Below are 14,603 nucleotides of genomic sequence, written 5' to 3' on the forward strand. Positions count from 1 at the left end.
TATTATGACTAATGAATAATGACTACTTAGGAATTGCTGCTAAAGGGAGGACGCACTTCTGACTAGGATATACAACATGGTTCTGCCTCCCTCTAGTTTAGAGACTTTTTGCGGGTCACATAATTCCTACTATTCTTCCTCATTTTTCTTCACTGTCGTTTCCTCTCCTTCCACCCATGCAGTTATCACTACTTGCAGTTCCAACAACAGAGTGATCAGATCATCAAGCAAAAGTGTTTTTTGCATTTTATTTATTTATTTTTAATGTATCTCAGGCAGTACAAAACCAGGCTTTATGAGCTGATGAACCCTGTTTTTACAGTACAGTCTGAGGATGACCTGCAATAAATAGGTCTGTGGGACAATCCAGAAGTTTTTATTTTTATCCAGTGACCTATGTGATTCCTAGGCACATTAAAGTTTGAGAAATAACTACCCCCCCCACCGCCCACTAAACTCTGTGGGATATAGAAAAGGAACATATTAAGTTCATATTAACATTTTCTAAAAGGGTAATGAATTATTTAAAATAGAAAGATCAAGATCTATTTTTCTGTGATAAAATACTAGCACTGAAACAACTACTGGTAAATTAATTTTCAAAGGAAGATTATGGCTTTGCCTTAATATACCCATCAAATAGATCAGCATATAATAATATATCTATGTAATATATAGTGTAATGGGAATTTCTCTCCTTTCATATTCTATAAATATGCCAAACTAGTTTTTAGTTTAACAAGAGCTCTATTAAAAATTGACTGTTTGGATATAATAAAATATTATGGTTCAAATAGAATGGTTAGCAGATGATGTAAGACCAGGCTACACATGTTATACTATTATGTTTGCTTACTTTTCTATATTCTAGATTGAAAGCATTGTGAAGGCAAATACTATCTTTTTTCTAGTGCCCAGTAGAGAACAGATCACAGGGTAGACACTCATTTAGTAAATGTTTGTTGAACGGATGAATAAATAAATGCCTGGAAATCCAATGTATATGCATCCCAGAAAGAACATATACAAACAAAACCACCTTGGAAATTAAAAAAAAAAAAAATACAACAACAATAAATGAAAACTACATGTAGCTATAAAAAAAGAAGAGAAAAATAACAGGAATAGAAAATATTTATCTTTTAAAATAAATAATAAATAATCATCCCGGCTGATCTGATTCAGTGAGCAAAGTTCCCAGAAGGTTTAGATAAGCTTTTAATTTTTATATATTACAAGGCATATTTCCATAATTCTGCAAAGCTGTTATTTCTGACATATCAGTCAAAAAGGAAATTGATATTCCAGGGTGCTAATGACCCAGTTAGTGTTGAAGGTGGTGGTTATTTATTACTTGGAAAAAAATCTGGGTGAGGAAATAAAGGTCAGAAAAACTTGAAAAAAAAATAAGAAAAAAAAACTTTTTGTTTAACTGAATTTACTGTACTAACCCCTTAAATTCAGAACTAATTAAGAATATTGTGGTACTATCCATAATTGCATGCTGAGTGTGTAAATTTAAAAATGGCCATTTCAATTTTCATTTCATCAAGACAAGGAAGAAAATGAAATTGAACACTAATTAGGGCATGTGTCTCATACACCTGAAAGATTAGAGGAATACTGTGCTCATTATAAGTGAGTTTAAGTAAAGTACTCAAATGTTTCATTTGAAGGACTGAATATAAATAAAAGAATTAAATGACAAGGGAAATTACTAATGCTCAAACAAAGAATATTTGGTACATATTTAGATTTCCCAGAGCCTCCTAGATACGGTTTTCCTTTAAGAAAGGGATACACGTTTTCTTTTTAGAAAAATAACTTAGAAAATAAGATGTTATTAGAGAATATAATAACATAATACTCTGAACACAATCATGAAGTACGTATTGAATAACAATGGTGAGTTTTTAGTTTTCCTCCCATCATATGCAAGATTTCCTCATCTAATATAAACCCTTTTATTTTACTTTTACTTGTTTTTCTCTAAGAGTTCATTATCATCTTTACACCAAAAGAAAAATAATAATAACCATAGCAATAATAGTAAAAGACTGCCCTTAAAAGAAGTATTTAATTATTCTACTTAGATTGATAAAGTTATATTTAATCTAAGTTCCTCTAAGAGTCTACCACTGTCCTGTTTCACTGAGGTTATTTCTACCTATAATCACTGGGATAAAGAAAACTTAAAATTCATTCACACTCTGAAAGACTTCTGCATAGTGTTAAGTAGGCAATAAACCGTGACAAAATAAATAAAAAATCAGGATATAAAACAATCATAAGGTGTTTCTCAGAGAAAAAAACTGCCAAAGTGTGTTATTTATGGTTTATTGAAATAGGAAATCACTGACGCTCACAAACAATTTGTCAAATAGAAATCCTGATGCAAACTTGTGACATCATCTCTCAATTGCTCTACAATTTCTGCTATGAATCATAATTTCTAAAGTTTTATCATGACTTCAATCCTATAAATACATTTCATAAGGTCAACTTAAAGAATGGTCTCTGGAATGATTTTTAGCAAATAGAACACAAGCATTTTTTGTTGTTTTGTGTTTATTTAAAACTTAACTGGAACTTCATTAGTCTGTGATCAAAACTGTAAAAAGGTGCCATTTCCACTCTCTGGAATTTTCTTTGTGCATGTGGCTGTAGATTAGAAAAATCACGTGCAACTTAAGAAGGAATTTCTGCAAATGCATGCAAATTAAATTCATAAAACAAAACAAGAATATCAGGCAACCACATGGAGCCATATAGATAAAAGAAATGTATATAGGATATGTAAAACTTCATAAGAAATCTGAGCAAAGATATATCTGAAGGAGGTTTTGGCCCTGTTTTGAAAGTACTACAGAAATCATACTACTTGGCCGTAAATCAATTTCCCTTTCTATTAACTGCCTATAAAGCAGTCTCTATCTTCTGCTATAACATCACATCATGGATTCCTATCTTAAAAATTACCTCGGACTCAAACTATGTAGTCAACAGATAAAACAGATCAGCTACCTAAACAAATCAAAATTCTCTAATAACTCCCTATTCCAATGAATAAAGCCAAAACCTTTTGGTATTCATAAATCCTACAGCGTGCTGAACTCGCAAACTAAATTTGAATGCATTCCTCTAGCAACCTAAACACAGGTCATGATTTTCTACATGGCGTTGCCCAGGTTCTCACCTAGCATCTTGGATCATGCTGTTCCCTTGATATCTGGTCTCTACTGAAAGCCATCTTCCAAGGCCTATCTTAAAAGCTATCTTCCAGTGAGGCTTTCTCATGATAATTAATTACTTCCTCCTCCGACCCCAGTGTATACTGGATTTTCCCTCTCTTCAGCACACATCAATGACTTGTTAGATGTTGTTAACATGCTCCCCACCAACAGAGGTATAATCTTTCACAGAAATCATAGTTTGATTACCTTTTCTGTCTCCAAATAGGTAGTTTCCTGTCTCACTTCAGCTAAGGGCTCGAAAAGTATTTAAGTAGATAAAATATAAGATGCAGGCATTACTACCCTCCATCACATCTTTGGGAAATCACTTAGTCTCTTGGTATGGCATTGTTTTCTCATGTTTAAAAAAAAATAGCTGACTGATGCTAATAAATAATAGAGTATGAATTGAAACACACTCAGCTATTGAAAGAGGGTTCTAAAGACATTTGAGGTATTATCATAATCCATTGCATATTCTATACTTGCACATATGGAACTACTAAGACAGAGAAGGAAAAGACACAATTTTTATACTCTTGAAGTATCCAAAGTTGCTACTAAATGTTAACACAGTACTAAGGAACACATGGCATATGTAAAAACCTCCCTCTTTGATATGTACCTTAAGATTGTGATATTTATAACCCAAGAATTTTAACATTTTTAACCCTCTTAACACACTTTCCAATGGAATGTGCATGTTTCCCACAGTTTCAGAGTTTATAGTCCATTTGGACTCTAGCTAAATCATCCTTTCCTCTGTGACCATGAAGAAAAGTCACACTTTGGACCCTCACTATCTTCTTTGTGAAATGAGTCTGGTCATTCCTTGCCAGTAACCTTGTTCCATCCCATCTGTTACCTGAATCCATGGCCATCTGTCATTTTCTGCAGCTGTCCAGGCATTTATAAGCCCCTTCTTATTAAGACGTGCATAGTAGGGATACCATTTCTGGAGTCCAAAAAGAGCTCGGTGGGTAGATGAAGCTGTGATTTGCTGATTTGAAATGATTCCACCTTCAATTCCCAATGGGCCCGAGCATTCTGGGAACAAATGAGGAAAAAAGTTTGAATGTATTAGAAATAATCCATATCAAAATATGGCTGTTAGATTTGATGGGAGATATTTTTAAAGTGATTTCAACGTGGACCATCATGCCATTCAAGCCACTCGGAATTTACAGATTTGTTACTGATCACTACATGAAGGAAATAATTCTTTTTTTTTTTTTTCTTTTTGCGGTACGCGGGCCTCTCACTGTTGTGGCCTCTCCCGTTGCGGAGCACAGGCTCCAGGACGTGCAGGCTCAGCGGCCGTGGCTCACGGGCCTAGCCGCTCCGCGGCATGTGGGATCTTCCCGGACCGGGGCACGAACCCGTGTCCCCTGCATCGGCAGGCGGACTCTCAACCACTGCGCCACCAGGGAAGCCCAGGAAATAATTCTTGCTCTCATGCCACTCTCTTCTTCCTTTGCTTTGAATGTGGCACCTGAACAGACATGTCCTTTCTGCACTGTGATTCTGCGTTATGTACTGTTATCCTTTGCTGATCATGTTAACAAAAGTGTAATGTCCTTAAAAGGTCTCTCTCATATTTTATATTCCCATTAGCATGACCCACAAATCATAATTCCTCAATAAATATCTGTTGATCCATTATTTCTTGACTAGCCTACATCTGAGGTTTGTATCAAAATCATTTTCATACTGACTTAGCATTTCCCACTTCTATAAATTTTTTAAGTTAAATTTTTATAACCACTGTCAGTTATGCTTCCACAAAAAGGGCAATGTGTAAATCTGTCAACATTTAAAATTATTATAATAATAACTTGTGATATGTTATAAGTAACAAGAAATATGTAGACAAATTATTTTTATAGAGTAAGCAAGTAAGCACTCAGACATTATATAGAGCAGTAAAAACACCACTCAGTAAATCAAGATATTAAAATATTTACATTTCAAAATCCACAACTCTACCAATTGGGATTTTACACAGACATTTTAGCTTTTTTCTTTTATTGTTCTTTAAATATGCAACTTGGAAATTCAAGGTAAATTTCCTAATAAAAATTTTAAATACTAAGATTAAAGCATAATATACTCAAATAATATGTTCTCAGATACCAAAAGTGTTTAGATTTTAAGATTAGAAATGAAGGTAAATCAATCTAAAAATTATATATGTACTATATATCATATGCATTTGAATTTCTTAATTATCTCCTAAAATTTCACCAGAAAGTACATTTATTGTGAATTCAGTTTTGAAAATTCAGAACAAGTAATATGATATAATAAAAAGTAATACCTAGTTTTCTTAATTTCATTAACATTTCATATACTACATTCAACTTATTGCAAAATTAGATTTGTAAAATACATATGATAATTCTATTATAAAATACACTATAACATACTAGAATTCCTGAAAATATGAAAGGAGCATACTGCTGTTATTAAGTGTTAGTGTATATAAGTCAACTTGATCAGTGATTGCTACCAAGCATATTTTAGATTTTAATTACTATTGAAGTCTAATGATTGTCAGTAATTAAATGTTTATACTCAGATTGAGATTGAAAATATAAAAGGAAGAACTTTGCCACTGGAGTATAATATTTTAAAAAGTTACAAAGATGTTTCTCACTGGTAACCATTTTTTCACTAAGTGTAAACATGTTTCTTTTTTCTATTCCAAGCTCAGATAATAAGCAGTTCTAAGCACATTACTTACTAACATTTCCCCAATGAATTTAAAACCTTTAAACATTTTTTATAAAAACAAAAATGTGTGGATAAGTAATCATCTTAATCAGTTGTTATTAGTAAAGATGACATTAATACAGCAAAAATCGCATCTCTGTGATTGACAGCTGATAAATCATTCACTTGATAAGTTAAATTTAAGTAGTAAGATCTTTTCTAAAGAATTGTATTTAGAACTCTTTAGCACTTTATAAAGGTGCGCTATATCATTTTGAAGTCATTAAATTAAGAAGCCATTCGTTTTTAGAGTAGCAGTATTAGAAGCCAACGATAATAATCTGATTTCCACATTCCTAAAAAATTAACGTTGAAAACTCAAATGTTGAGTTTTTGGCCTCTTGCTTTGCTTTGCATTTCAAACTTCAAGGTCTTTACAGATTTCATAAAATCACTAAGAAACTTTCATGATGCTCTTTGATTTTAAGCAACTGCAGGAGCCTGGCTTTTTAAGAAAACTGCCATTAAAAAGAGTCTCAAGGATGCTTGTCCTTGATTTGTACAATGTTTGGATGGAAAAATGCAGCAGGCAGGGAGGCCATTTATTGTAGGCCCGTCAGTGGCATGGCAGAGTTAGAGAGCCAGCTTTGATTAATTAAACTGCTTAGCCTTAGAAAGAACTGTGTACCATTTAGTTGTTTACTTCTAAAGACCTTATGCTGAATTGGATATATTCACTGAATTTTTAACCATTTTAAAAAAAATTAGACCTCAAACTACACTATTCAGTATGTCTACTTTGTCAGCACTCTTAACCTACCAACCTCCCCTTATTAGCTACTATATCAACAAACACAGTGGCTGTGAACTGTTGCATTATCATATAGGCCAAACACCAATGAGCAATTTAAAAAATATATTTGCAATTTTTTACTCAGCCATAAGGCTCCCAATCTTTGTCATGCCCTCAACAGTCATTCATTCAGATAAAATATAATTTAAAAAAATATATTGACATGTTATACTAATATAGGGCTTCACAGCTTACAAAATATTTTCACATGAGCTATCTCATTGTTATGATGTCAAACTGATGAATACTTCTTTTCTCAGTCCTCAATTCCACAATTTTTTTTTTTTTTAAATAAAGTTTTGTAACACTCACTTACATACTATACTTTATGTTGCTGATCACTAAAGCCCAGCAGAGGGAACATGACTCTGGGGGGTTCTTGACCAAAGCATGAGTCTGTGAGGTATCAGTTTAATTCCTTAAAAATTGAGTGGTCCTCAATTTTTCTCATTTCAAAAATTGTGGTTATGGTGACCCCTAATTCACCAGCTGTGAGGTAAGGAAAGGTAAACAGTACTTTGCCTTTATGTGACTATAAATTGTGAATAATGAGCTTGGTTCTACAAGGCCACTTGCATTTCTCTCTTTAGAGATGAGGTGATCCTGGCCTTTTAGCTCCTGTGGAGCAGGCACCAGATCTTACACTGTTGCATCCTTAGATGCTCACAGTGGCTTGGCTTGTACACAAGAAGAGCTCAATAAATATGTGCTGAATATTGGTGGCTTTTTTTCCCCCCTAAACAGCAAACTAATAAGCAAATCCAACTCTTACACTTTATTTCACACTGGAAAGTTGTCACACACTAGCTTTCCTTCACTCATCATTTGGACCACAACCAAATGGATGTCATCATAATAAAGGGTTCAAAATCCAATTTCCTTTTGCCTGTGCCATCCACTTCCCCAATGTCCTATTAAATGCAACAATTATAAAAACTAATGAAGGAGTTGCAATTCAGAATGCAAATGATTATACACCTAAGATTAAGTGACCTTAAGCAGCAAACAATAAGATGCTTAAAAGAAAGATAATATGGAGATACACACTGCTATCACTATCCATAAGTGAGGGAAGGATATGAAATAATACGTGAAAAACAATATTAGACAAGCATTCTGAAGTTTGAAAAATACATCCATATATGTTTCCTTACATAATCAAAATAATATTTCAAGGAAAAATGATTATCACACCTATTTCATAAATGAGGAAATCTTTGAGGAGGGAAGTTAAACTCATAAAAGATGAGTCTAGAATTTAAGGCAAATGCTCTGTGCACAAAAAGAAAATAATGTCAACTGATAGAGTGAAGAGTTCAGTAATTCTTTAAAAGTTGATTCTGAATTTCTTTTTCTTCTGCGTTTTTATATGGGGATGTGTGCATAAACATACTAGGATAGAAGATAGGAAAATTAACATGAAGGAAATGTGTAGAATATTACTAGTGGTACTCAGGATATGACAGAGCTTTCACAAATTGGGATACCTTAAAATAGTAGACAACAGTCTGTGGCAGTGAGTCACAGAAGTAAATATTGAGGTGTTATGGTGGTCTGTGTCCCTTTACAGGTGTTAAAAAATTGACCTACTACCATTATTGGCCTATATACTGCTTATCTAATATGGATAGGTTTATTCAGTCTTGACTAATTTATTGACCTCTTACTACATGCCCATCTATTCATCAATATATCCATCCATCCATCCACTCTCCATTCATTAAATTCAGTTTTGAAAAATGCATATTCATTAAAGGCCTACTATATACCAAGCACTTTTCCAGGCAGTGGAGATACAGGGATGAACAAGGCAGAAAAAGTCTCAGCTCTCAGAGTTCATATTCTAGTGGAGAGACAAACTATACACAAACACTTAAATAAACAAGGAAATACCATGAAGTGATAAGTGAAAGAAAAAAAAGGGTGAACCAGGTGGGAGTATGAGATGATCAGAGATGGCCTTTCTGAGAGATGAGATAAATCTGATCTCTGAGTGAGAAGCAGAAGTCAGCTACTGCACTAGATTTACTGTACTGGTTTTCTGAAGGAAACATTTTAATATAATAGAGCAGAGGCTGTGAGGTTGGATGCACAGGATTCCCTGGGAGAATGGGAGAGGGAATTATAAGCCAGCTTGGGCTTCAGGGAAAGACTTCCTGGAATAGAGTAGGCATTAACATAGTGAGGAAGAAAGGAAGGGCAGACAGAGAGATAGGAAACAGCCTGGTATGATTAGGGAAGTAGAGGCAGATCAGTATTACTAGACCAAGACGGGCTGGTCAGAGGATAGTCAATGATGGGATGAAGAAGCAGAGATAGCCTAGATTATTTTGCTGAGAAAAATTGATTCTATTAGTGATGGGGAGCTTTTGAAGGATTCTAACTATGGTGATATTGTCATTTAATATAAATGACTGAAGAGGGGACAAAACTATGGCCAAATAGCAAGCTACTACCATGGTCCAGGTGAAAAATGATGCAGGTCTGAAAGGGAAATGGAAAGAAGAGTTCAAAGCATACTTAGAAGTTAAAATTGAGCAGAGCTAGTGTTAATTAGATGTAGAATGGAAGAGAGAAATGGAGTATCTTCGAGGGTGACAGATAGTAAATAGCAGATAGCAGCTCCCAGTTAAGGGATTGGCCATGTCTCACAAATAACACCTTTGAATCTAATTCCTTCCTTAAAATTTTATCAAAAATTATTCTTCCTGGTGGATTGCATTTGAGGGGACCTGTTTTAGTCCCACCTGCTATTACCATGCAGAACCCTATGGGCTACATTCACATCAAGCAGGCTGCAGGGACAGGATTGAAAATTGAAAACCTGCCTCCAAGCTGAGGCCACACCCAGGACTTCCTTGCCCCATGGCTTATCCATGTGTGTACATCTGCTGTCCCACAAAATGGGGAGCCCCTTTGTAGACAGGGATTATATCCCACATAGTATCCAGCAGCAAGCCTCATTCTTAGCAGAAAATTAATCTTAAAATAAATATAAAAGGTAAAGAAACAGTAAAAATTACAGCTAACATTGTAACATTTTATTTGTGTAATTTCTTTTTAAATTAAAAAATTATTTCACTTAGTCTCTCAAGAGTACACAGATACTGAAGCCTTTAGAAGTTGTTTACATGCTGAGTAAAGAGGGAACGCATTTCTTCCATAAGGAAAAAAAAAAACAAACACAGACTGGCAGTCAAATGGGTTACTTCTCTTTCAACTAGTTGCCACAAAGTAACCAGGTATTTCTGAAATTGTCCACCATTACCCCTAGAGTGGGACCAGCGGCAATTTGATCACTGTCAAATATGGCAGTAGGACATGGTGGTCTACATTTCCTGACCATAAGAGCTGTGTTTATGTATCTCTGGTATTGTGCTTGCTTTTGTCAGAGTCAACAATAATCCTAAATTAATGAGTCCAATCAACAACGATTACCAAAGGCTTTTAGGTGTCATTTACATAATCAGTTAAATAACTGCTTTGCCTGAATTGTCTGAGTGGCCTGGAAATGCCTTTGACCGGAGGCCCTGCTGTTCAGATGAACTGAGCAAGTGAGTGATGTCACCTGGAAGGCTGAGTAAGAGCAACTGGGCCAGCTGGGGCCAAGCCTCACATGCTCTCCCCAGAGCGGCTTCTCTGCCTTTGCCAAGTTCACGCGCAAATAAAATAGCTTCAAAGTGAAGTCCTTCTCACTCTGCAAATTCATTTTCTGGAGCGTGGCAAAGAATGGAGTCTGCACTTTATTGATCTTTCAGCTGACAAGGAAGCAGTGCCTCAAGATGTCTCACATCTTGTTCCTGAGTGTGCTGATTAAGCCTTTCAAATAAGGGAGATGCTCGGCTGAATCTGTAACAGGAATGTACTGCTTTCATTTGCTCTATCTCAGTATCCAGACATCTTCAGAATGAAAGGATTTCAAATTAAAGCCATGTAAGAAACAAATCTTTAAACATCTTCAGTCTTCTCTTTCTCTGGGCATCTCATCTTACAGGAGTGAGACCTCTGCTGTGCTTAGCATAGCACGATAATTGTGCTGAACACGAGCGCTGGCGAAAGAATTACTGATGACCTCCAATACTGCAGAAGCGAATGCTGATTCAAGCAGAAACTTCCCTCTGTGCCACTTGGACCATGGCCTTTCTTTTACTCCTAGTGTTTGCTCTACTTTAGAGTTGTCTTGATACTAGGTTCTAAATTGGTGAGGGAGAGATCAAGGTCACTATTCCTCACACTGCGCCTCAGAGGTTAACAGGAGCCCTGAAGATTTTTTGCTTGTGAGTCTTGTCACTTAAGCTCCCCCACTGCCCCACCACACACACACACACACACACACACACACACACACTTGCTGATTTCTCTCAGGCTATCACTTTGCTGGTGTTGCGGACTGGTGTCAGAGGAAAGAGGACAAGGGATAGAACGACGATAGGAAGTATAAGAAAGGCTGATCTCAGGAATAGGGTTTGGATGCACTGGTTTGGTGGTAAGAGACCAGGGAGGTGGGAAGGAGCTCCCCGCACATGGTGTGAGAATGTGAAAGTGGACATGCACAGCACAGCCTTCCCTTCACTCACAAATCCCTGAAGAGCACCCTGGGGGTCAGCCAGCTGCTCCCCATTGCACTGGAAGTGATCACCTTAAAAGGACTGAGAGTGAAAATCCCATTTGGTGATGTTTGTTTCTCTCCACACTTAGAGAATGCTGCTTTGTGTCAAGACATAGTTTTCACATATGGCCACAGTAACGTTGCTTAGGGAAACCAGTAGCTGAAAAATCATCAAAATGATTTCCAAAACTTAGTTAAGCGTATTTGGAATTTACATAAAATGAAGGTGTAACTTGGAGAAAACTCTATTTCTTTGCATCAGATGGGCTGCTTACACTTGATAAATGCTAATTTTCTTCACAGTCTTGAAGATTGATTCTGTGATACGTGGCCACTAAAGAATTTTCCCCATTCTATTAAGAACTGTATTATTTTCAATATCGAGAAGCTCAGAGGTGCCCGAGATAAATGATGAGGAACAACTATTTGTGCATATTTTTTCTCTCAGATAATAAACTTCTTAAAGGTAGAAACCATGCCTTTTGCATTATTTATGTTTCCAAAGCACTTAGCACAGTGACTTACAATTGGCAGTTCTCAATATTGTGGGTTAACATAAATTAAAACAAATCATTGTTGTTTTGGAATTACCTCTCTTCCTTTCTTGAAACTGAATTAATCTTCTGAATGTAGATATTATCACTCTAAGGATTCTATATACTGGGTGGGTGTTAAAATCAGAAATTCTTTCTTGGTATGCTGGAACACTTGAAATACATAAGAAGTAGTGCTTGGAGGTAGGGGAAGCATCTGGAATGAAAACCAGCCTTTCTAAAGTTACAAATTCAATTCTCAGCCATCTAGCTATTTTCCTGTAAAATGTGGTTATGCTTTTCTTCACACTGTATTATCTCAAGTCAATTATGATGTACTATCAGTTTAAATTAATTGTTTTAAATTCCAGAAAAAATTAAACTCATGAATAAGCTAAATTTGAATAGGAAACTGTCCACTAATATTTCCCCAATCTAATTTTTGAGCATATTGATGCAGAATGATAGTGTTACTTAAATAGCAGGGCCAATGGACTCTAGTATTCAAAGGCCAAAATTTGTATTGAGATAATTCACAAAGGTCAATCAAATCTAATATTATCATCCTGTCACAGCTAACAGCATTGCCATAGGACTATCAAAGAGCACATTTTAGTTTGTTTAAGATATATTCTTTCAAAAGAGAAAAGCATACAGGCTTTTCAAGCACTGAATGTACTTCTGCAGCCAGGCAAGATTTCAGTAACTTGTACTCAGGCTTCCACTTACACTACACAATTCATCTTCTACCAACTATGAAGATAACAACATGGTTTGATGAAACATTTGTCTGTAGAGTCAAAAGCCTGCAATTCAAAAACCTGCAGATGGATACCTATTCTTGCCTTCCGACAAAACATACATCTGCACAGGAAAGAGCTAAAAAGGGGCATAATGCCGAGGTAAATGCTAAAGGTGGGATGCAGTTGCTCCAAGAAACATGAGTCGAATAACCAAATGTAAATATCCAAACACTGCTATGCAGAAGACACTTTTCCACACTTATAAGCTATTTACATCTTTTAAGTGTCTTTGGTAAATGCATATAAGTACTGCAAGGTGTTGCCTCTGATGTTTTATTATAGCAATATGATTGGCATGTCAAACAGACTTTTATTTGAGAGATGAACACTGTCCCATATCTAGTTATCAGCTATCTGGTCATTTTTTTCCTGTACAATGCAGCTTTGCTTTTCTTCATGCTGGATGTTATCTCAGGTCAAGTATGAAGTCTCAGTGTTCCAGAGGTCAAAAGAAACTAAGCAAGAAGAGGATAAACAGGAAGCCATTGCAGATGGCAGGTACAGCATAATGAGCCCTCTCTAATGCTAGCATACTTTGGAAAGTTGGTGGAACAAAGGATGGAGGGCAAAATGGAGCCTGGAAGTACACAGTAGATGATTTGATTATTTGAATTCGAGAGATGTCTACATGTATATTCACTTTTAAGAATATAAAGAAGCGTTTGTCATAGAGAAAATAAATACACAATAATCATAGAGTCAGAGAACTGTTAGTGTTGGAAAAGGGAACTAAAAGTTCTCGCAAGTAATTTTTTTAAGTCTGCTCTCAACGTCACAACCTCAGCTCCATTATTTTTCCTCCTTCCAAACTAAATAAAAAAGTAAATCATTTGTCAGCATTTCCAGTAGAGAACTGAGACAGAAGATGAATTCTTGATGATAATGCATTTACTAATCGAACATTCCTAGAGAAGAAAGTATCACAAATGCTTTGCATATAGTATTTGCAATGATTTTGGTAGTTCTGAAAGGGAAAACCCAATGTAGAATTTTAAACAAAACAAATGTAAAGCTACAAAAACAAAGGATGCTTTATGAATTTTATAGAAACAGCATTCTAGGAGAATTAATAGAGTAACAATTTTATTACAAATCTGTAGAAGCTAAGCCAGCTTTTCATATATTAACTCTTATCTGAGATTCATATGAGATCTATTTTATAATGTAATGAATATAGGTAAGCCTATTAAAATAAGAAATTTAACTTTTGTTTCTTTTCAAAGTAATTTTATATAATAATGGTAGACCCTGATATTTTGTTATGTTCAGGTTAAATGTTCATTTTTGTTGTATAGTATTTGTAGAAAAACAACTAAAGTGTGTATCAGAGCTACCTAATAATGCACACATATATTTCAGAGAAGTAAGGTATTAAAAACCTTAAATCTGGATTTAAATCTTCAACTGCTGAAAAGAAGATAGAATATTAGCTATGTTCAACAAAATATTCATAATGAGATACATTGCTACTTTCTGGTATGTTCAAACAGAATATATTATTATTATGTAGTCTGACCTAATGATTAAATAAATAGGTATGCTTCTTATAAACTTATGTTAAGAATAGATGACAAGGAGGGACCTTCAAGATGGTGGAGGAGTAAGATGTGGAGATCACCTTCTTCCCCACAAATACAACAAAAATATATCTTCATGTGGAACAACTCCTACAGAACACCTACTGAATGCTGGCCTCAGACTTCCCAAAAGGCAAGAAACCCCCCACGTAGCTGGGTAGGGCAAAAGAAAAAAGGAAAAACAGAGACAAAAGAATAGGGATGGGACCTACACCTCTGGGAGGGAACTGTGAAGGAGGAAAAGCTTCCACACACTAGGAATCCCCTTCACTGGGGGGGACGG

At 35.4% G+C, this 14,603-nt stretch overlaps 1 protein-coding gene across 2 annotated transcripts in view; it reads right to left on the reverse strand.

Moving 5' to 3' along the window:
* Window positions 1–14,603, reverse strand: part of EDIL3 (EGF like repeats and discoidin domains 3) — a 431,555-nt gene that overhangs the window by 150,747 nt on the left and 266,205 nt on the right. For both annotated transcript variants that reach the window (XR_009539865.1, XM_060146146.1), the window contains exon 5: window positions 4,099–4,280. Coding sequence is in view for 1 of the 2 variants with exons in the window: in XM_060146146.1 (XP_060002129.1) it covers window positions 4,099–4,280 (182 nt within the window). In the remaining variant the exon portion in view is untranslated. The remainder of the gene's footprint in view (window positions 1–4,098; window positions 4,281–14,603) is intronic.

The sequence above is a fragment of the Lagenorhynchus albirostris genome, chromosome 3, assembly GCF_949774975.1.
Source record: "Lagenorhynchus albirostris chromosome 3, mLagAlb1.1, whole genome shotgun sequence".
Classification (NCBI taxonomy): Eukaryota; Metazoa; Chordata; class Mammalia; order Artiodactyla; family Delphinidae; genus Lagenorhynchus; species Lagenorhynchus albirostris.